We start from the raw sequence: 23,295 nt of genomic DNA on the forward strand, positions 1-23,295 counted from the left end.
CACAGTGCACATTATTACCCTAAACTCCACTGAGAAGCAGCTGGATAAAAATCTAAGATACAAAAAAATATTTAAAGCTTTTCTTTGACAGAAACTCTGTACCCTTTACACGTTCATGACAGGCAGAAATTCAACCTACAAAGCTTTGCTCACGAGGAAGGGCTGGAGAAGCTGCACCTACAAATTTCTCCTCACTGTACTGCTGTTAGGCACCATGCCCCCCAATGAACAAAAGCAACCATGAGGACAAAAAGAGTAATAAAAATAAATTCTACTCACAGCACAAAGAAGTCCTTTTGCCTACAGGTCTTCAGGCATCTCCAAATGCACAGAAAATTAAGTGATCTTTTGTTCCTTTCTGTATTGCATTCCGTCTCTGTGGACTTCCCTCACTTTTACAGCTTCCATAGTTTCTCCCGGGGGGATTTCTGTCCTGCACCTTAACAAGGCCTATGTTACCCAATTCCCCACAGGAAACACAAGCTTTTTATGCAGGAGACTAACCAGATGATTGTGCAGTAGCTTTGCATCTGAGCCATGCTATATAAATATTCTTATTATTTCTGGTTGGGGCCTGTACGGACTAACCAGGAGAAGGACATGGCCTCCTTTTGATGCCAAATGATTGATAAGACTGGAGGGAAATGGTGGCAAAATGGGGGGGGGGGGCGAGAATTAAAACCTGAGCTGTACAGCATCAAGAGACAGAGTTAACCTTATCATTAGGAAGATACCTGCTGCAGCAGACCAAACACTTTATATTTATTGCTCTCTTCACTTATTGTAAAACTACCAATACAGTGGTACCTTGGTTCTCGAACTTAATCCGTTCCGGGAGTCGATTCGATTCCCAAAACAGTTCGAAAACCAAGGTGCAACTTCCGATTGGCTGCAGAAGCTTCCTGCACTCAAGCGGATGTTCAGCTTCCGAAAAACATTTGCAAACTGGAACACTTAATTCTGGGTTTGTGGTGTTCGGGAGCCAATTTGTTCGACAACTAAGCCATTCGAGAACCAAGGAACCACTGTACAGTGGTACCTCTGGATACGAACGGGATCCGTTCCGGAGCCCCGTTCACATCCAGAAGCGAATGCAACCCGCGTCTGCGCATCTGCACGTGCGCGATTCACCTCTTCCGTGCATGTGCGTGACATCATTTTGACCATCTGCGCATGTGGTGAAACCCGGAAGTAACGTGTTCCGTTACTTCCAGGTCGCTGCGGAGCACAACCCGATGCAACTTCAACCTGAGGTATGACTGTATACTGATGGGCATGGCTGACTCAATACATTTTGGCACCCAAGGCAGATCCCAAAATGGCACCCCCTTCCCTGCCAAGGAAGGAGTGAGGGAAGAAGGGCCATATCAAGAAGAAGGGCAGGAAGGAGGGGGGAGAAAGCTCAACAGTGGGATCTGCTGCTCCAGTGAATCCTGCTGCCTGAGGTGGTCACCCAAGGCAGATCCCAAAATGGCACCCCCTTCCCTGCCAAGGAAGGAGTGAGGGAAGAAGGGCCATATCAAGAAGAAGGGCAGGAAGGAGGGGGGAGAAAGCTCAACAGTGGGATCTGCTGCTCCAGTGAATCCTGCTGCCTGAGGTGGTCACCTCACCTTGCCTCATGAGTGGGCCGGCCCTGCTTATGGGAAATCAACAAGGATATGAATTCTTCCCAGTAACTGGTGTTTAGTGGAACACTGCCTCCAATTCTGGGAGCAATATAGCCATCATGACTAGGAGGCAATGTATAGCCTTATCTTGTCCAGTCCCCCCTTTAAAGCCACCCAAGTCAGCAGCAATCACTATACCTTGCGGTCAAGAAGTGTGTGTTTCTCTGTCCCGAAGCTCCCACCGCTCCGTTTCATTGGATTCTGTTGTTAAAACTCTACATTCTAGTATGAGGAGATTTTCTCCCTGAACACTTTCTCCACAGCATAAGCCACCTAGATTTTTCCGTAACACTTCTAATCTGCTATTTTCTAAACCAAAAAAGCTCCCGAACATTGTAGCTTTTCCTCACAGGGAAATTACTTCAGATCTCCCTAAACACTGTGGCAGTCGTTTTCGTGTGCCATTTCAAGTTCTTACACTATCCCCCTTTTCCCACCACCTCAGAGCCCCAGTGCGATTTACAATGATGCACATGTTTTTGGGACTTTCCTACTTTTCTTTACGCTATAAAGAATTTAGTAGGACGGCAATGTTTAGTGAATTGGCCACTTAGTTAACGCAAAAAAAAAAAAAGCAAAAGCCTGGATCTCTAATTAATCAGCTGAAACTCAGCACAGTGGTACCTCGGGTTACATACGCTTCAGGTTACATACTCCGCTAACCCAGAAATATTACCTCGGGTTAAGAACTTTGCTTCAGGATGACAACAGAAATCATGCTCTGGGTGGCGCGGCAGCAGCAGGGGGCCCCATTAGCTAAAGTGGTGCTTCAGGTTAAGAACAGTTTCAGGTTAAGTACGGACCTCTGGAACGAATTAAGTACTTAACCTGAGGTACCACTGTACAACTAATCTCTTACTAGATAACAGCCCTGATAATTATGAATCAATGAGAATCATAGGATTGTAAAGTTGGGAAGGATCCTGCAGGTCTAAATTCCTGCAATGCGGGAATCTCAACTAGATCATACATGACAGACAGCCATCCAACCTCTGCTTTAAAATCTACCATGAAGGAAGAAAGGAAGGAAGGAGTGTGTCCACCATCTCTCGTGGGAGTCTGTTCCACTGTCGAACAGCTCTTACTCTCAGAAAGCACGTCTTGATGCTGACTCGGAATCTCCTTTCTTGTAACTTGAATCCATTTGTGTTGTTCCAGGCACACACCCTTCGAGATACATCAGTCACAGGAGCAGGGGGTGGGGTGGGGGTAAAGAAATCATTTTCTGAGGCGAACCCTTTCAACCGCCACGATCACAAAAAACCCAGGGCGTGACGTCACCGGCCATGGCACGCCGCCGCCGCGATTTACGAAAGCGGTCCCCAAAATGGCGGCCACTTAAGGCAGGCAAACCAGCGAACCTTGCCCGAACGCACCACGCCGGCGCGGGCCCTGTTGCTAAGCAACACTACCCGGCCGGGCGGAAGAAGGGAAGGCGGGCGCCGCGCACCTACGCAGTGGCGTCACCAGCGGAAGCTGGTGGGGGGTGGTTTGGTTGCTGCTTTGTCGGAGCAGGTGCTGCGGCTTGTTTTTGGTGCGGCGTTTAAAGGTCTGCGTCGGCGAAGCCCTTTCCAAGGTGTGGGGCGGGGGGTGGGGGAGGCGGCGCGGCGGGGGGCGTTGAAAGGTGGTTAATACGGGGAAGCAACGCAATGCGTCATGGGAGAGCGCGGGGCCTAGTGGAGGAGGGGAAGGGTCTGCCCTGTCCTCTGCGGTTGTGGGAGTGGGGCGCGTGATACTCCGCTGAGGGCCAGTGAGGGGAGACAAGGGGCAGCCTGGCTGCGTTGGTGGGTCAATTTAGGCGGGTAGGTCGCCTAATCCAAGGTCCCCTTGTGGGAGGGGGAAGCAGAAGGTATTATATTTGAATGTGTGGGAGTGTCATTGGGTTTCAGGGGCGCCCAAGGGGGCGAGCTGGTTTCTCCCATGGGTGCCTTTGAGAAGGAGGAGAGGGATCTCTCCAGAACCTGTGGGGACGTTTAAGAGTGTGGGGAGGAGGCCGGTTTCATGTTGGGAGTGATACCTGGGGCGTTGCCTTCTTGTGGGCAGGCGGCGCTGGATGGATAAGATGATGGGATGGTGATGGAGGAGCCACTTGCTAACCCATTTGTTTCTGAGAAGTAGATGTCTCCTGCTGTTTGTGATCTGTTCCCTCTTTGGGGAGGGATGGGGGCTGCTGTTCATGTTGTAATGTGGGGTGACAGCAGCTTCCTGCCTTTGTGTTAGGAATAAGAAGACGGAAAGCACATTCCTGCTCGCCAAGGGGGTGAAATTAAGAGAAATTGCCCCAGTTTTGATGGGGTTGAGTGAACATGGGCTCTGGCACACAGCGAGGAGATGCATTAAAGTCAGTTACAAGAACGGAGAGGTCTCCTCCTCCTTCATGGAGAGTTCTGCAAAGGGGAAGGAATGTACTTCACTTAAAAGAAAAACTGAGGTGGGGGAGCTCAAGAGACAATAAATTGAAATAGGGATTCTAGTCTTAAGGATTCTTTAGATGCCTGTCATCCAGCACTTATTAACTTTATTAATGCATTAATGCTATCCTTCTGACGTGAAAGCATGTGATCGAGCATGACATTTGATTCGGTTGCTGCACCTTAGCTTGTATAAAATAATAATTGCAACTTTTATTGGAGTTGGGCCTTACAAATTTGTCAGGCATTTGGGCAGATAAGCTCAAAGTTCAGTCATACTGCTGCTGTGGTGCCCTTGCAATGCCCTCATCTCTTGTTGAGTGGCTTATTGGAGTAAGATGCCAGAGTTAATTTGTAGTTTATTTTTTGGAAAGGCTCCTAGTCTCAGTAATTGTTAGCATTCAGCATGGATAATGTGTGTTGATTTTTAACTCTTGCTGCTCAGCCATCAGTGAGCAGTAGCGTCCATGCATTATTTTCATTGAATTAGTTATGTCAGAGCTTTCAAAACTTTTCATGTTGGTGAAACACTTTTTAGACATGCATCATTTCACAACACAGTAATTCAGTTTTACTAGCAAATTGGAGATTAAACTAACTCCTTTCCAGCCCTGGTTGGAGTGTGGGGACCGTTTGTGCAACACACCTACACACTGCAACCGACGCACAGTTTGGGAAGCTCTGATCTATACTACATTATAGCAAGCTATATTTTCACATGTATTTCCCAATTACCTCTCTCTTTTGCCCACTGATCAAAAACCAAGTGGACAGTAGCAACACCATTCCAATCATTGATGCATTAAATGCTTACAGCATCAGTAGCAAGCAAGACAAAAGTATGGACTGGATAAATCTCTACATAGTGTTTTGCCTCAACTGTTTGAAAAAGACTTTCCAAGCAGATCAAAAAATGATTCAATTTTTTTTAAAAAATTGCATTTATATGTTAATAAGTTGAAATATTTCTGGACTCTGATTAGGCCCATATCATTCTGATGTGGCATTTATGTCTCAAGCCTGACATTAGTGGCTCACTTTCTGTTTTATCAGCATGACTGAGGAGACTGCAAAACCAATGGGACTTTACTTTCACTGGATAATCCCTGTGGACTATGACATCCGGATGTTCTCCCATCCCTTAATGAAAATAAGCTCTGAATCCCTATGTGACCAGCTAAATCTGCTGCAGTGCTATGTAACAGTTTTTCCCTGGAGATGGCTGTCAGCTGATAGGCTGCTGCTTGTGTTTCTGGGGCAGCAGCTTGCAGAGGTGCCACATGATGGGCAGCTGGTCATGAAGCATTAGCTGGAACTGAGAGGTGAAATTCAGAGGCAACAGCATTCTTTGAGTGCTGCACAGTAGGGGTTAGTTGTGTGTGGTACATAAAAATGAGACACACTTGAGTAGGCATTCCTTTTTTACAATCCTTAAAGATTATTTTCAGAATTTTTATGCCCTTATTCAGTTTGAGGTGTTCCAGTCCTACTTTTCAATCTCCATGAAAGAGATATAAATTAATCTACAATATATGCCTTCCATGTACCCCAAAAGGTAGATAACAGAATTGATACCTTTCTGTTGAGTCTTACATTTCTTCTCCTTTTTCTTTCTCTTAAAGGCAAAAGGATTCTCACCCTAGTTTGCCTGCCTCTTCTCTCTCACTATGGGGGAGCTCTTCCGGAGTGAAGAAATGACCCTTGCGCAACTTTTCCTTCAGTCTGAAGCAGCCTATTGCTGTGTCAGTGAACTGGGAGAACTTGGGAAGGTCCAGTTTCGAGATGTATGTATCTGGCCCTGTTGGTCCACGCAATTTATTGTGTTGCTGTTTGTGACAACTGTTACCTATGCTCAAGCCCCCCCCCCCCATACTAGGATATAACTGAAGCATCTTTAGATTCTGTGAAGGTATTAACTATCAATGTTGCTGCCTTTTGTTGTGAGTGATTGTTCCGTGCCCTACAATGATCAAGTATTCAATTTCATGCTTGCCTTCATCATAAGGTCCTAGTACAGGTTACAGCAATTTAAAAATAAAGTATTAGAAACAGTGTGAAACAAATTACAATCGCAAGAATAGGATGGGTCCTGAAAATATCTCAAGTGTCAAAGGCAGGCGAAAGAGGTACGTCTGCAGCATACAACAAAAATCATACAGTGAAGGTGCCAGGTTCGCCACTGTAGATAGGTAATTCTATAACAAAGGGGCTGCTGCAGAGAATGCCCTCTCCTGGGCTCCCATTGCTCTCTGAACTTTTGAGGGTGGTGGAACTAACAAATGGGCTCTTTATATATCTTTTATTGATTAGGTAGCAATCCTTTGCATTTTCTCTTTGAACAGTTAAAATGTTCATGAGCTTTCTGTGAGATCACACCAATATAGTTAATGGTACAGAAGGGTTTGGAGATGGACAGCAACTGGTTTTCAGTCACTGCACACATGTGATAGAAATTATGTTTTGTTCTTATTGACAGCTAAACCCTGATGTGAATGTGTTCCAGCGTAAATTTGTCAATGAAGTCCGGAGGTGTGAAGAGATGGACAGGAAACTTAGTATGTCATTGCTTTCTCTTGCATGTGCATAGGCCAGGCATAGGCAAACTTGGCCCTCTAGACATTTTGGGACTACAATTCCCATCATCCCTGACCACTGTTCCTGTTAGCTAGGGATGATGGGAGTTGTAGTCCCAAAACATCTGGAGGGCCGAGTTTGCCTATGCCTGGCATAGGCTGATGGGGCTAAATCAGTCTGGGATCCTTTAAACCTCTCCCCAGATTTCTGTGGCTATGCTAAATAATCTGCATATTGTACATTGTTGCAGAAATTAGAACAGGCTCCAAACCACGAGAATATGATATACAACGTGACATGATCGTTAGCAGCATAACAGATAAAATAGAAGGAAAATAGATTTCAATAGCAGCTAGCAAAAGTATAAGATGACCTTGTTGTGTGGAAATGAACCCATAAAGTCAAAATTCCTTAGTCTAGGTCTGGGGAGAGTGACGTGATTATTTAGTCCTCATGCAATTGTTATTTATTAAGGCATGCTGCATCCATTCTACTATCATGAAATCAGAACAAAAAAATTATATGGTAGTAATCTACTTTCTTTGACCTGTGATTTTTAAACTATCATTTTGTAGATTATTTAAATGGGAAGAGATGTTCATAGTGGAGGTGTTTGTGTGGTCTGGTGGAATGGGGCATCAGACGATCAGTTGAACAAGGGAGGTATGCAGATCCATGAGGCCTTCTCTCACGTATATGATATTACATGCTCTTCTTAAATCATCCCCTCATTACAGTTCTCCCCCTTTTTAGGGTTTGTGGAAAAGGAGATTAAGAAGGCCAACATTCCCATCACAGACACTGGCGAGAATCCAGAGGTGCCGTTCCCCCGAGACATGATTGATTTGGAGGTAAATAACATTGTGGCTTGTAAAATCATAGCACCTTGGGGTTTTGCAAGGCTTATTTCTCTTGATACAGGGCTGTGAAAAGTGAATATTGAGTGGGAAAATCAGATTGCAGAGGAAATAGCTAGAACTGGTTGCTGAATAGAGTTTTACAGAAAAGTCTGGGGGAAGACGTTGACATATTTTCCTGGTTTGTTAACCATGGTTAGGCCAGAGTTCCTTAGTCCAGATATTAACAAAGAACTCTGGTTTAATACTAGCCATGGTCTTTGTTCTGAAGGTGGTGCACAATAGGGGATGAGGGAATAAAGTGTTTTGCTCCAGCACTTGTTCATGACTTCATAAGCAATCATCCAAACAGCCTTGATGGGAGCCCAGCTTTTATAGGTCTCTAGTTTTCCAATAAAGGGAATCATAAATGCATCAGCCAATGACAGTTTAGTTACTGATTTATATAATTTGTTCAAGGGCATCTCTGGCTGTAAAAGATAAAAATAATAGTTCTTATTGTAGAAGATTATCTCTATTATAGCATAGGATTTGAATTTGGCAATAGAGAGATTAAAGAAACTGACAGTTTATACATCGAGGAAAAGATGCGTCTACTACAGCATATTGACAGCTAATAATCAACTCACTTTCTCCTTACTTCTCTTTTTTTCTGCAGGCAAACTTTGAGAAGATTGAAAATGAGCTCAAAGAGATTAATACCAACCAGGAAGCCCTGAAAAGGAACTTCCTGGAGCTGACGGAATTAAAATTTATACTGCGCAAAACTCAGCAGTTTTTTGATGAGGTCAGAATATCGGATGTTTTTGCTTCTTATGCAGCTGGGCCAAGCTCATCACAACCTTCCACTTTTCTTCTTGAGAACGCTTGTTTAAGTTGCAGTTTGGGGCAGCAGTGCCTCCCCTTGATTTCGAGAAACTTCTAAAGTTGTTTTCCATCATTCATGCAAACATACGAGCTAGCCACCCCATGGCTTACATTATGTGCAATGTTCATGTCTAGGTAAAATATTCCTCTGACACTTGTCAGAATGGTGTATAAACCTTTGATCATGTAGAACCCCCGAAAGATTCCTGGGGGCATGATGGAAAAGCGCTTGGAAAGCAGAGCACCTATCTAGATTCCCAGTTGTTAGGATCAAAGTTTCAGTAATAAGGAAAGCTGGATGCTAGGATATTTCCAGCCTCATTTCTGCTAGCTAGACCAGAAATAAAAGTATGGATGCACAGTGATCTGTCTCCCTCTTTTGAATAGCACAATGTTAGAGCAGGTCACCAAGAGCTTTGCACAATCTGAGCCTTACCTAGGTGTCAGGCTGGGAGTCCCTGATGTGTTTCGGACTTGCTGCTCGTGCCCTTCAGATTTCTAGACATTTGGGCAGCCAGTTAGCTAGGATTTTTCTAGTCCTGTTAGTCATTTAGGAAGGGTAGTAGAGAAAGTGGCAAAAGTTAAAAAAAATCTGGATCAGCAGCTATTTTTGACACATCATTAAATGAATGTCACTAGCAAATCCAAACAAATGCTTTAAAAAGGTCTGTGCTTCCAGGTGGTGATATGATGGCACTGAACACATTTAGATTTATGTTCCCCAGACTGTAGAGTTACTGACTCAATTAAGAGGCTTTTTGCAACAGATCATGATATTTCATGTTCAACTTGGATAGCTGGAGCCCTGGTAGAGGTCTGAAACTTGTGGTCCAGTAGTGCTACCCTCTCTAATTCAGCACTCAGAGAAAAATGGATTTGTTAGGTAAACAAAATGGGACCTTGCTTTCCTTCTTTGAAAAACAGTAACATGTTTTTTGCTGCCTCTGCTCTTGCTTTGTGGATGATAATGTGGGTGCTTGGGGAATATGATCAATAATGGGTCTAAGCTCTTTGTCTTCAAATGTTGAAAAGCAGTTTGTAAGCTGTGGTCTGTTGGGGTGGTGCCTCCTGGACACATACACACACGAGTTGTGCTTTGGATTTTGCAGCTGCCATCTAAGTGTGGAATTTGGTATTGAATGTGACATTCAGCATCCTGAGAACCTTGGCTCGTGTATATTTTAAACTGAGTGCCTGTTAAGGGTGCCAAGGTAGGATTGAAAGCGTTGTCTGGTGAAATCTCAGAATGTTGAGAGTAAATTGCACAGGATAAGCAAATATATAAGCAAAAATTTGCTTTTTTCTCAGGAGCATCAATGGCCATAACCTAGCTTAATTACAAATGTGGCCTCTGGTAAAAATTAATTGCTGACCATGGTGATAGGGCTTGTCTAACATTTCTATATGATCCTTTGCTGTTAACCATCCACCTAGCACTAAGACAGGGGGCTGCATGGACAGCTTGTTCCATCTGAGGTGCAGGGCTGAAATGGTCCTCAAGAAATACTTGAAGCAGCTGGAGCACTTAGAAATGTGACAGTTAGGATTAAGTGGATATATGCTCAACTTCCGCCTTTGAAATAAAAATGAAGTTCCTGACCCTTCACAGTTGTGGAAAAACACTTGAACATGTAGTGTTTGGGGAAGCATCCAATCTTGGTGCAACAAGTGCTGGTTAATTTTACTTTGGCTCGGCAACCTGCATCTATGTGTGTAAATGTTGAGCTTTGTGTGTTGTTTGATGGCCAACTTAAGTGTCACACCAGCTGAAGAGCAACCTTATGTTGGACTGCACAACACCAGCTACCTGACATTGAGTTTAGATCAGTTATGTGATGATTTTGATTTGTGCCCTTTACCACAGCTGAACTTTTGTTTTCAGTACATTGATTGTCCAGCAAATGTTTTTTCCAAGTTTTCCCACTTGGGCATTGCTGGAGTTGCAGTTCTTCCAAGTGCTTACTTGTACTAAATACGAAGCGTAAATGTGAACATTTACAGCAGGATCACATGATGGTGTGCTTCTTCATATAAAAGAACAATCCCTTCTAAGCAGCACACCTGTTTTCTGCATACAGGATATTTTGTGTGGTGGAACATCCCATCACTGGAACTCCACCTGTGGTCTGAAGTGGTACATTCCAGACACAGGTTTGGCCACGTCTTCTGCTGCTTAAGAGAGCTAGGCCTTCACTGCTTTTCAGCTTCAAAATCTAAACAGGGTATAATGAATAGTAGTGCTTGCTGAATGGTGCAGTTGCCTCTACAAAGTCTCTTTTTAATGTTTTTAGGATTGGGGACCCATCTGAGCAACTGTTTAGACTAAGCAGGCCACGGTGAATAGTATGTACTGTGTAACTTTCCACTGAAATGTAGTTTCCTCAGAGTCATGAGTTGCTTCATGTTTGTTCTTTGAAAGAGCTTCACATAAATAGATGATGGTCCTGTCAGTGATTCAGATTTAGGGAGCGGTTTTTAAGGTGGCACAACAGAGCTGTTGCTCAATCATCTTTTTTTCTAAACCACTGAGAAACTTGCTGCTGCAGTTCAACATTTGAAGACTTTGTAAAACTTTGGGGGAGTTTGTGAAATGTTCATAATTTGACAGCAAGAAATGGTTTGCAAGGCAAGTCTTTGATCTGTGGACCCTGAATTCAGTTATGGGAGCTGCAGGAGGGAAGATGGGGCCCGACAATTAACGAATGGGACCACAGTGCCAGCGAAGCCATTTCTTGCCTATGAAAAAGGACGCAATGGTTTTGATTCTGCTAAAATGGTGATTCTTTTCTCGGTCTTCATATTTTTGCTTTGTGAAGAACAGTAAGAACTGGAGAAATATCTCTGGATCTATTAACCATAAGTGCCCCAGAGTAGACTGGAAGAAGACTGGAAAAGTAATGGTTAATGGCATGCAGTTTCCATCTCTTTCCTCTGGATTCTTTCTTTTCTGTCATCATCTTCAGTCCTTAGTTCTCATTCTCCATCTGTCATCTGTTCCTCCTTTTGGTGGTCCCTGCTGCAGTTGTTGCGGACTGTGAAAACTGTATCTGTGTTTACTCTTGTCATTTGCTCAAGGGCGTGTGTGTGTGTGTGTGTGTGTGTGTGTGTGTGTGATGTTTTGTATATCCATTGCAGAAAGACCTTGAGCTGCACACCCTGGACAACAGCTAAAGTATTTATAGAGTGCCTCTCATATTAAAAAAAAAATACTAAGGTGGTGTAAAAGTAATACGCAAGTACAATAAAACATAAAATGCCATAAAAAGGATGCTCTTGTAGGAAAGCTTTCTGATTGTGCCTTTCTTCTTCAAGTTGTGGGATGGTTGCTGCTTGTTGGTATAAGAGATGCTGATACAATTCAATCCTCTTTAGGAGGAACTATCACTGGGTCTGAGCTTGGCCCTCCCAAACAACAAACAAAAGCTAAGACATTGTCATCAAGTTGATGGCAAGGGTGGCACAAGGTTTGAAGCAAGTCTCTACCTCCCTGCCCCTTGCTGACTTCCATTTTCCCTCCTTTGCACGGGGAGGCTCCCTGTAACATAATGTGATGACTTGTACAATAGAAATAAACATTTTTGTACATGCAAATGCAGTTCAAGATCTTTTGCTTTAAAAAACCCCCAGCCATTTGTGTTCTCCATGTACGTATGTTGGAGGAGCTGTGTTTTATAGAGTATGCTGGCATTTTATTTCCTGCTTTCTTTGTTGCATTCCTTGAACAGTCAGGCAGGGGACTTCAGCATGGTGGTAGGCACAACGAGGGGAGATTTAGGAGGGAGCAAAGAGGCCTTGAAAGCAAATTATCTTTTGTGAAATGGTATCATGAATTGGAGAGTTGAAAATGGAAGAATTAAGGCTAGTTCGCATGATACTGCTTTCTGCCAGGATATCATGTGAATCCTGCCTATGCATTTCTTACGTGGGACTTACCTCACACATCTGTTTTGCTACATGTAGAATGAAATAGATAGGGGAAGATAGCACCCTAGTCTCTCACTCTAGACTCTTAATGGGAAGCCAAGGTGGATAGTACTTCCTCAAGCTGCCCACAGCTGTGACCATTCAGCTGTCCTCTCCACACCCAGTTCCAGGCGCAGCAAGTTTGTTGAGATTCCCCGGAGGTCCAAAGGATGGGGAACAGGGGGTCCCTCCACTCATTGCTCTTTCTTTACTCTCTGTCCTCTCCTCCTTGAAGTATTGTAACTGTGGATATTGGATGGGGAACCTGTGGCCCTTCAGATGTTGTTGGACTCTCATCAGCTTGGTCAGTGGGCATGGATGATGAGAGTTGTCATCTAATATTATCTGGAGAGGTCACAAGTTCAACATTCCTGCTATAGATCGGAGAAGGAATTGGAAGACCAGGGGAGCATATTTCAGCACGCTCCCACCTTATTACCCTGTTGCCGAAAGCTTGTGCTTTCGGGGGATATCTTAGGAGCCCCTTTGTGTTCTGAATAGCAAATCAGTCTGCCTGTGCTGCTGGACTGTGGTCTGTACTCATGGCCAGCTGCTTGGTCTGATATGTGTGTCTTCGGATTCTCATGCTCCTCATTTGCAGGAGCCCCTTGCATGCATGTTGAAAGGTGATGTCTTATTTTAAAGCTACATCTGCTTCTTTTCTCCAAGTGGTTTCTTTACCGTATGGGCTGTGTCAAGGTGGAAATGATTTCGACTGTTTTGTCATGTTAATGCTGCCTCTGAGGGTGTAGCATCAACATCCTTCCTGAGCTATAACATGAGCGCTTGCGCAAGTTAAGTTTCCATTAAGTCTTAGCCAGCAGGTTACAGGGGGAAATGATTAAGTCGTGAATTCCAGCTAAAAAGATGAAGAGCTAAAAAGATGTTTTAGAGGAAACAATTCATAAAAGAAATTAAATAATAAACAAATGTGTACAAATGTTCTAAGTCATGCATGCTTTGTTCGAAATAAAGCATGCTGGGGGGAAAGGGTGTGAAAAGTCCCTTTTGTGGGGTTCACCCAAGGTGCAGAAGTAGCAAGTTATTTGCATTTGGGGGATATAAAATTATCTTGTTCCTCTTCAGATCTTCCTGCAAGGACAGTCTGGTCAAATAAATCGGGGCTGTGTATGTTCTGTACAAGCACAGAACTTGGTATAAGACAAGATTATGCTGTAACTTTAGAACCTGGCTTCTTGATCATATTGAAATAAAAAGAAATAATAAAAGCCCTTATGAAATAATAAAATAATAATAAAAGCCCTTATGAAATAAAAGAAATAATAAAAACCCATTATGGCTGAGTATTCTTGGAAGTGTGTGGGCGAACCCTGCTGAAATCTCGGAAGACAGTGAGGATTGCTAATGAGATTTCTATTATTTGTCGCTGGGTCCTCCATGTTCTTTGCCACGTACAGATAGCAAAAGCAGAATAAATTGGACAGAGCAATCACATTTCATAATAAATCATTCATAATAGAATATTATGATGATTTGCCTAAGTTCTGATTCAGCTTGCAGAATTCTGGTTCAATTTTTTAGGCCCTGGTGTTGGGTATAAGCACCCTAAAATCCACATATTTCTTAAAGCAATCTTAAATCTGTTTTAGTACTTTAAACGTTTGTATGTTTTAAAGTAGGGTTGTAAATTTTCCTTGACTTTACTGTTTCATCTTTCGTAAACCACTTTGAGGTTTCTTTTTCCAATCAAGCAGTATATACATTTTATTAAATAAGTAAGTAAGTAAGTAAGTGAATAAATAAATAAATCAAAGGTTTATGCCCCTCTGGCCATGAAACTAGGCAGGAAAAATACATAGGAAATGCCTGCTGAAATCACAGAAAATTGAACAGGGGCTGGGAGGCTTTCCAGGACTGAGCTTCAGTGCCCTACGTAACTCTTGCTATTCCCCGTTAGTAACAGAAGCAGAATAAATTACAATACAAGTAGGTAGGCACTTTAGTTTGCTTAATCATAACCCACTGACACTTAACTTTGTTTAGTGTAGAACATGGTTTACTTTATAGCAGAATTTTGATATTTTGTTATCTTCTCTCTAAGGTTCATAGTATACATAGCCCTGTGTATATAGCAGTGTTTCCCAAACTTGAGTCTCCAGTTGGACTATAATTCCCATCATCCACAACCGCTGGTTGATAGGTAGGGTGATGGGAATTGTAGTCCAACAAGAGCTGGAGACCCAAGTTTGAGGAAGCTGGTATATATCATCCAGTTCTTGGCCAGACAACCTCTTGCCTTTCTTCCAACTTCTATGTACATGTTTGCTTCTCTCTATTGAGCCTGGAGCATCTTTGCTGAGGCTGATAGCTTGTACTAGAGTACAGAGCAGCTGCATAGTTCATGGTGGCATTTAAAGGGGGGGATGACTCCTTTTTCAAAAGTCTGCAGAGGCTTGAATGAGGGGTTGCCCATTTCCCACCATATTTCTTCAGAGCTTAACTTGCAGGTTTTATGTCCAGCTTGGAAGTTCTGTGTTTCGCAAGCATCATGTCGCTCTCCCTCTGTTGGCTTTGTGGAGATGCCTTGCTCACCTTTTCTTCACATCCTCCTAGAGCCTTCTCTTCTTTCATTTTTTCCTCCTTTGGTATTTCTTTGCTTCTCTCCATCCATCTCCTGGTTCCTCATCCCCCTGCATGCCACTAACTAGTTTCATTAGATGTTAATTGATTTGTGAATTCAGGCTGAATTGCATCATCAGCAGATGGCGGATCCCGACCTGTTGGAGGAGTCTTCGTCTCTGCTGGAGCCGAGTGAACTGGGAAGAGGAACCCCGCTACGGTTAGGGTACGTGCAACTTTCACTTTTCAGCAGCATCGGTTGTGTTCTGTAGGATCTCTTCTGCGCATCAGGCATGATTGGTTAAGGCCGTAGGACTTGGGTTTGCATTCTTCCATACTATTCTTGATTCCTTGGAGGAGAGCAAGCTATTTCTTGGTGTTAATATTATTTAGCTGAATCTGAATTAAGTTGCTCAGTACTAGATCTGATTGAACAGGATGCATCTCGTGCCAGATTGTTGACAGAAAAAGCAGTTAACTGACAGCAGTTCCACTTTTGTGTTTTTGGAAATGTAAAGAACTGAATAAATATTGGCCCAGGCTGTGCAGATAATATAGAATTTCTGTAGCTTATCAGTTTTCACTCTTCACTCCTTGTAGTGCTGCTTTGATATTTGGATAGCCTTGACAGCAGCTATGGATGCCTTTTATGTGCACCAACAATTGATAAACAGAGTTCTTGATTTACACAATAGTGGATTTTGTTCAGATTCTGAAAGGTTGACATGGAAATAATGATTTTCAGTTAAAGATCTACTAAATTTGTCCTTCTATTAGCATGCAAAATTCAGGCAAAATGACAATCCTGTTTGTTTCTGTCTGCATGAATTTTGTTCAGCTTCCATTCTCATGTTTGATTTCATGTAGTATTGTACTTGATATTCACTTGTTTTATTTTCTGTGGTGCATCTTAGTTTTTTTATATAATTGCTGAAGAATGAATCGTTGTTAAATGGACCATTTTAACAAATAGTGTCCTGCAGCAGACTTCCAGCTCTTTGAGAATGTAGCTTCTTTAGGTCTTATTTCTATAACATTTGCTAATTTTTGCCTCAGCTCAGATGTTAATGTCAATCACGCTTTGAACTAACTATCTAGAACCCATAATGGTTTGAGGTTCCGAACATACAGCAGGTATACTATGTGGTGTGTAGAGTGCTTGGCTGCTTTTGTTTTTCCTTTGTCTCAACACTCAGTGCCATAAGATTATGCCTCTCTCCTTGGTGTAGCAGTCTTTGGGAGTAGACTGTAACCTATAGCTGGTCAATTCAGACATCTCATCGCAAATCATGATTCACAAATCCACCTCAAAGCACGGTTCCCCATCCTGCTTTGCTGGTCAATTATGAAACAAGGGTTGCCAGTTTATATGTCATGCCAAACCACAGTTCTGCTTCCTTAGCCACAGTGTGTCAAGCCTTTCTATAGGCACAGCACAAAAGAGCAAAAGTGGCTTCATAATAATAATAATAATAATAATGCTCCCAACATAATATAAAAAATAGAATCAAACATTAAAAACTTCCCTAAACAGGGCTGCCTTCAGATGTTTTCTAAAAGTCAGGTAGTTCTTAATGCTGGAAGAAACAGAGTTTGAATCCTACCTTCTTTTTTTTACTAAAATTGCATAGACAGTGGCTTGTTTCCCTTTCATATTCACCAAACCGTTGATGTTGGGTCCCTCTCTTGCTTTCTGTTGCCTTTACTGTATCTGTCTGTGTGTCTTCCAGGCCCTGCACTGAACAGAACATTGCTGAATGCATACTAATTTCTTTTACTTTTGTGTGACTTCCATTGTGTTCAGATTTGTGGCTGGTGTGATCAATCGTGAGCGGATCCCTACCTTTGAGCGGATGCTGTGGAGGGTGTGTCGTGGAAATGTCTTCTTGCGTCAGGCTGAAATTGAAAATCCGCTGGAGGACCCTGTGACGGTATAAGGACTGCTTTTGCAGCCGCAGGCTGCTGTGGGCTGTCAAGATGAAAGCTTGCAGCCTAACGTCTTACAGTGTGTTCTTCTTAACAAAAGCTTGACTTCTGTTGTGGATCATGGAGAAGTCATATTTTAATTGGATCTGAAATATAACTGCCTGCTTTCTTTGAAGCCATTGATAATGCCCTCATTATGTGGAGGTGTAGGATTGTGAAATTTTAAAAGTGGTCTTTTTTTTTGACAGCTTAACAATTCACTTATAGAAGTTACCTTTTATCTCAGTACCCTCAAATACATCCTCAAAAGAGTTTTATGTCAGTATCCTTAAAAAGATATTCTCAGTTGAAGTTTTGACTATGTATGGTTTTAGTCCACTAAAGAAGAACATTAAGCTAGATGAATGAGCTCAAAAACCAAATGCTCTCTAAGTATTGGATAGACTTGATTTAAGTACATGTTTGCATATTCTAATGTCGGTGTGCTATAATAATTAAATTTGTCACATGTTTTAAAATGTAAACAAAACGGATCCTGAAACACACTGTTAAATGACACACATGGATCTGCTTTTGTTAACTTAAACAACTAATGGTATCAACAGGGTTAGTAGTGAGGACAAATAATGGTACCCAGCCAGATGGGCGGGTAATTAATAAATAAATAAATAAATAAAATTATTATTATTATTATTATTATTATTATTATTATTATTATTATTATTATTATTATTATTATTATACAAGGTAGTAAGTAGTATGGAGCTTTAATAATGCCAGCTACTCTAGAATTTGGGCCCAGGGGTTACCCTAAGTCTTGGGAAATGCTTCCAGGCAGGCTTGAATCTTGGGTGTCTTGTTTGAGAAACCAAACACCAGTTACAATGAAGGTGAAATTAGGATTTGTGAAAAGTTCAGATGGGTGCGTGAGGGGCAGAAAGGAGGTCTCTCTTCCCCCCCCCCCCACAACACAGTTTGAAGCCCCTAGTCAATGTTTATTTTGTTCCTACCACCTGTCTACTAATGTCCAAGATAAGCAAATCTTTTCATTTTCCGTTCATTTGCATGTCTGTATATGCTGCAGAAACCAGCTGTTTGTGGGGTGGGATATATATTTTTAAAGCACAGTCCCAGTTTAGGATTCAGAATGTCTTTGTCTTAGAGAAGGCAGTCGGAATCATAGCAATCAGCTGCCTTCATCCTTAGCAGAGGAAAGTGTAACGGACAACAAGGTTGCACCCACCCAATGCCCCTATTCTCATCAAGGCTGCACAAAAGTTTCCTAATGGAGGTAGCCCGGTGTCTTGTTCTTGAACAAATGCAGGAAGGGGGGGAAGTCGCTATCTGAGCCCAGCCAGCTGCCTGAAGAATGCACTCCTGGCCTCCCCGGAGAGTTCAAGGGTTTGGACTCTAAAGTCCACTGCATACATCAGTTCCTTTCCATTCACTCCTTTTCCTTCTGCTTGTTTACTGCAGATCACATCCTTGTTCAGCTGCTAGGCTTATCTGCCTGGGTTCTCTGGTTACATTGCAATTCCTCTTTATACCAGCCAAACTTAATTAGATAGGGTTATTAATCTTTGCTTCTCCTCCTCCCCTGCCCCCCTCAATTATTCTGCAAAAGCACAATGAGTTTACTTGGTAGCCTCTCCCAGGAACACGTATGAGAGCCTTGCAGGGTCTGAGGTGGAACTGGATACATTTTGAAAGGCTCCCTAATGCTACAGATGTTGGCAGGCTGCTTGGGTGTGTGTGTGTGTAGTTGAGACCCAGGAAATGGCTCCATATTAGTGTTAAAGGTTTTGAAGGCCTAACCCCAGAAGCTTATTCCGCTGTTTTTTGAAGGCTTCTCTCTGCATTGGTTTTCCCCCTTCTCTTCTAGGGGGACTATGTGCACAAGTCGGTGTTCATTATTTTCTTCCAAGGTGACCAGCTGAAAAACCGAGTCAAGAAGATCTGTGAAGGGTAAGCAAGTTGGAAATACGGGAGGTTCTTGGAGTTCAAGCAGCTCATTCCAAATTCATGTAGAGCTGGCTTTCAAGTGGTGAGCTCTCCATCATGTTAGCTGTGTTGTCACTTTGTCACTGAGCAGACTGTGTGCCTTTCAGATTCCGGGCGTCTCTTTACCCCTGTCCAGAAACTCCACAGGAAAGGAAGGAAATGGCTGCTGGAGTCAACACCAGGATCGATGACCTTCAGATGGTATGAATTATGTGGGGGTGGGAAACGATCAGGTTTTTCCCCATGATGCTCCTCCTGAGCTCTGAATTGTTCTCTTTTGTGGTTTGCTACCCTCAGGGAAGTTTATCTTCAATTGTATACTCTAATAGGGGTGTGTGGTGTTCATTGATCTAAGCGGACAGATAATTTGGCTGTGAAAGCTAACTGCCAGGTGTCCCTAGAATCAGGTGTGGCTTTAAGCACCCTCCTGTTGCGCCTGTTTTCCAGTGCCTTTTAGGCTGCGGCTGCTGTCAATGTACATTTCTTTACTGGACAAGAGGGGCAAACTGTCCCTCCTTCTGTCGGCAAGCTTCTGTGCTGCACTTGTGAAGTTCACATGCTCAAGTAGCATCGCAGGAATTATATGTGAGCGTTGGGCATCAAGCAAATCAAAGAACACACACCATTCCTTCTTCCCAGTAACGGTCCAGTTAAGCAACCATTCCCTACTTTTGACATGTTGGCTCTGGTCCAAACCCCCCCCCTAAGGCTATAACTATTTCCTTAATGAAGTGTTTTAGGCCATGTCTCAGGGTAGACACCCTCACAAGGCTGCTTACAATAGTAAACAATAATAAAAATAGGTAAAATAAAAACATCTATTTAAGGAGCTCCAGGTATACATGATTCAAAATAATTTCAATTTCAGCACTGTAATACCACCAACAGAAAAAAAGCAAGGTGATATAGATGGTTTTTAAAAATCCTGCATAAAAACGTTAATACCGATCTTAGTGAGTAAAGAATGCATAAAGGTGGGGTCACTGAAAATGCTATTGTGTGCCTGCCCAACCTACTTGATCTCAATACACAGGCAAGATCATATGGATGAAGAAGGTCCTTTAGGTAACTTGGTCCCAATACTTTTCCAGTGTCCTTGTGACACCTGACTAAGCTTCCCTGAATGAGACATCCTTTACTAAGTCATTTCAATCTGCTTCCCTGGCTGGGTATGCAACTTTGGTAGCCTTTGTAGACTATCTCCTCCTGGGAATTGGCAGGGCGAATTTCTACTTGCTGATTCTCTTAGACCTTGGAGGTTTTTGGCACTGTAAGTCACCACATCTCGTTACTTGATTTGGAGCTTCTAGAGGGCGTTCACTGCCAGCCTTGAGTTGCTTTTGGTTTCTCTAGATGATTTCAGAAAGTAACCTTCGAAGACTGCCAAGCCATCTGCTTACTGACTATTTTGCATTCAGGGGCTGCCTTTGTCTCTAGCCATTAACTTTGCTGGCTAGCTTCTTGGCCCAATTCAAGGAGCTAACTTAAACTGAGATATCCTAGTCTTGCAGAGCCCCTCTTCTGCCTCAACATATTTTTCTTTAGCAAAGGCCCTACTGAAGATCCTTTCCATGAAATTAAAAAAAAAAATGTAGAATTTGACGCAGTACTTTGGGCTCAGCCATTGCCCTGAGGCAATGGGCTGCACTTCTTGTGGAGATAACAAATGCAGCTCTGTTTAGCCCCCTGTAAAGCACTATTTGTGGTCATTTGTTGGTTTTGGGGTACTGTCAGAAGCTGGCCATGCTATAGCTTCCAGAGTGGTTATATTGTTTTAGTCTTTTTAATAGACCTATTCTGTGTATATGGTCATTTTTCAGATGTAAAGTTTTGAAGCAATCTGGTCTTTTTCACAAGAAATCTGCCAAAGTTGAGAAACTCCCCACGCAGTCTCTCCACCCCCCCATGCTGCATTTTTCCTACCAAATGCCAGCAGAGGTGGGGCAGGGGTGAACATTCTCTTACTGGGAATGCAAGCAATTTGTTCTTTTGGCGTACTCGGCAGGGATGCTGTGGGATATGTAGCATATATAACTGCAACAACACGGTTGGAACTGCAGAGCTCGTGAGCAGGGGTGGTCCTGTCCACCCCCGTTTTTCAGTCTTCCTCACCACTGCGTAGTTATCATTCCCTCCCTCTGCCTTCAGCTAAACATCTTGTTGTTCTTGGGCTGGAAGGGATTTGTGGGATTGTACCATGGAGGCATGGACATGGTTGTCTGCTGCACAACAAAAAAAACATCTGGGGGAGGTGCGGGGGAGGGAAGATATAAAGTTTGTAGCCTGAATGGCTGCAAAAATAGGATCTGAAAATATGTGAAGTCTCAAGCTAGAGTGGGCTAAGTAAAATTTTCATAGATGATAGGGTAGAGAATGATGAACGCCCCATTTGAGTCTCATCTTTCCTTGGTTAATGCAAAGCAGAACAAACATTGCACGTTAAGACTATGGGTAATTGCATTTATTTTAATTGGAGCACGTAATTCCTTGTTTTCTGGATGCAAAATCTGTACTATACACAACCACAGTCTTTGTTCCAGGCTTCTTGTATCTTCTGTTACAGCAGAACTCTCAGAATTAGACAGTGTTGGAATGCAGTTCAGCATCTCTTGAGCCTGGCCTTATGTGACATGATCCCTCTTCCCCTTCAGGTGCTGAACCAAACCGAGGATCACCGACAGAGGGTCCTGCAGGCTGCTGCCAAGAACGTCCGTGTCTGGTTCATAAAGGTGCGCAAGATGAAGGCCATCTACCACACCCTGAACCTCTGCAACATTGATGTGACCCAGAAATGTCTCATTGCCGAAGTCTGGTGTCCTGTTGCTGACCTTGACTCCATCCAGTTTGCCCTCAGGCGGGGCACAGTAAGTACAATTCATACCACTCTGGCTCTACTGCTATGCCCTGAAAACACTGCTGGAGCACACTTCCAGTGAAAGCATCTTTATAGGCAAAACATGGGGGGAATCCCATTGGTCTTGGAAGCAAAATCTGCTGCTTTCCCCAAAAGACTCTTGGTTTTTGGATACAGGTGTCCTGAGTCTAAACAGGACTGCAGAATAGCCGTGGCTAGTTTTGTGTGTGGACACAAAGTACTGCTCTGGCCTTGACAAACGTGCTTCTTCTCCAACCCTGATATTTGTGTGGATATTTCAGTGGCAATTTATTTCTTCCCCTTTTTGTCTCCACCCTCTAAATGGGAGAAGAGCACAGTGCACTCATTTGAAATCTGCCTGACTTTGAAAACAAACACGGCCTTTGGCCCAGATTCCTCACTTCTTTCCGAAGGGAAGAGACTCGCCTAGAATTTTTAGCCTATAACAAAGATACACCCACAGCTTGGATCCCCTTTCTGACTCTGTAGCGTTAGGACAACTGAATTCTTCTAGTTCTGGACTCGTTTGGATGGTGACGAGTAGATCTTTTCCACTGGGTTTTAAAAGCTCGTCTGACGTGCTGTTTGTTTTCACATAATGCACAGGACATTTTAATACATGCACACCTTCCTGCCTTAAGGCCCTTGACTGGGAGAGGGACTGGAATACATTAATTGATTTGCTGTTAGAGGCTCAGGAGCTAATCCAGTGCGATCTATCTTGCCTTTGGAAACATGCCTGATCATGTAATTTGCATCCGTCGGAAACAAAACGCAGCTGTTCAGGGAGCCTGCAGAGTAGTAACCTACAAGAGCTTTCTAAATGATAACGAAAAGTGTGTGGTGATAAGTGGATCTTGGTTTCTGCTCCACAACAAGCTAATCTCTCTAACCTCCAGTGTGTTTGTGTGTAACAGGAGCACAGCGGATCCACTGTCCCTTCCATCCTGAATAGGATGCAGACCAACCAGACGCCACCCACATACAACAAGACAAACAAGTTCACCTCTGGGTTTCAGAACATCGTAGATGCCTATGGCATTGGAACCTATCGTGAGATCAATCCAGGTAATGGCGTCTGGCCTGCCAAAAGCAGCCTTTCCTTCTAGCACCTGATAAATTGTTGAAGAAGCTTGATCGGTCTGTTCTCTCTGGCTTGTGCATCTGCATAACCCTATGTGGAGAGGAACTGATATTGCTTGGGGTGGGGGAGGGTTGACTCTTAGCAAATACGACTGCAGCATAGATCTCTTCACCACCACCACCACCACCCTCAGAAACTAAACAGATTTATGAACATAGTGAACCAAATCCATATAGAACTAAGGAAGCCAAGGAGGCATGTGTTTGGATGGGAGGCCGCCAGGAACCCCATGTAAACTGCTTCTCAGCTTCCTTCAGAGGGATAATGGGAAGTATAATGAATAATAAAAAAGACACAAAACTTTATGGCTTTTAAGGTATGCTTGCCAATCTTCTTGAGGCACGTGTAGAAGGTGATTAATAAATTAATAAATAAAATAGAAAGGGAGGTATCAGCAGGCTCATGGGAAAGTCGAGATTTGTAAAAGTAG

At 43.1% G+C, this 23,295-nt stretch overlaps 1 protein-coding gene across 10 annotated transcripts in view; it reads left to right on the plus strand.

The window, feature by feature from the left end:
- The first annotated feature begins 3,068 nt into the window (after positions 1-3,068).
- Positions 3,069-23,295, plus strand: part of ATP6V0A1 (ATPase H+ transporting V0 subunit a1) — a 42,150-nt gene continuing 21,923 nt past the window's right edge. For 4 of the 10 annotated variants that reach the window (XM_081168970.1, XM_081168975.1, XM_081168977.1 and 1 more), the window contains exons 1-11: positions 3,095-3,243; positions 5,701-5,862; positions 6,555-6,633; positions 7,406-7,503; positions 8,168-8,296; positions 15,042-15,145; positions 16,724-16,850; positions 18,728-18,810; positions 18,954-19,047; positions 21,498-21,710; positions 22,639-22,789. In XM_081168970.1, the coding sequence (XP_081025096.1) occupies positions 5,746-5,862; positions 6,555-6,633; positions 7,406-7,503; positions 8,168-8,296; positions 15,042-15,145; positions 16,724-16,850; positions 18,728-18,810; positions 18,954-19,047; positions 21,498-21,710; positions 22,639-22,789 (1,195 nt within the window). In that variant the 5' untranslated portion in view covers positions 3,095-3,243; positions 5,701-5,745. Of the gene's footprint in view, positions 3,244-3,323; positions 3,470-3,493; positions 3,517-5,700; positions 5,863-6,554; positions 6,634-7,405; positions 7,504-8,167; positions 8,297-15,041; positions 15,146-16,723; positions 16,851-18,727; positions 18,811-18,953; positions 19,048-21,497; positions 21,711-22,638; positions 22,790-23,295 lie in introns of those variants that run through there. The other 6 variants (XM_081168976.1, XM_081168979.1, XM_081168971.1 and 3 more) reach the window with 4 other exon arrangements.

This window comes from Podarcis bocagei (genome assembly GCF_964188305.1).
Source record: "Podarcis bocagei genome assembly, chromosome: 13".
NCBI lineage: Eukaryota > Metazoa > Chordata > Lepidosauria > Squamata > Lacertidae > Podarcis > Podarcis bocagei.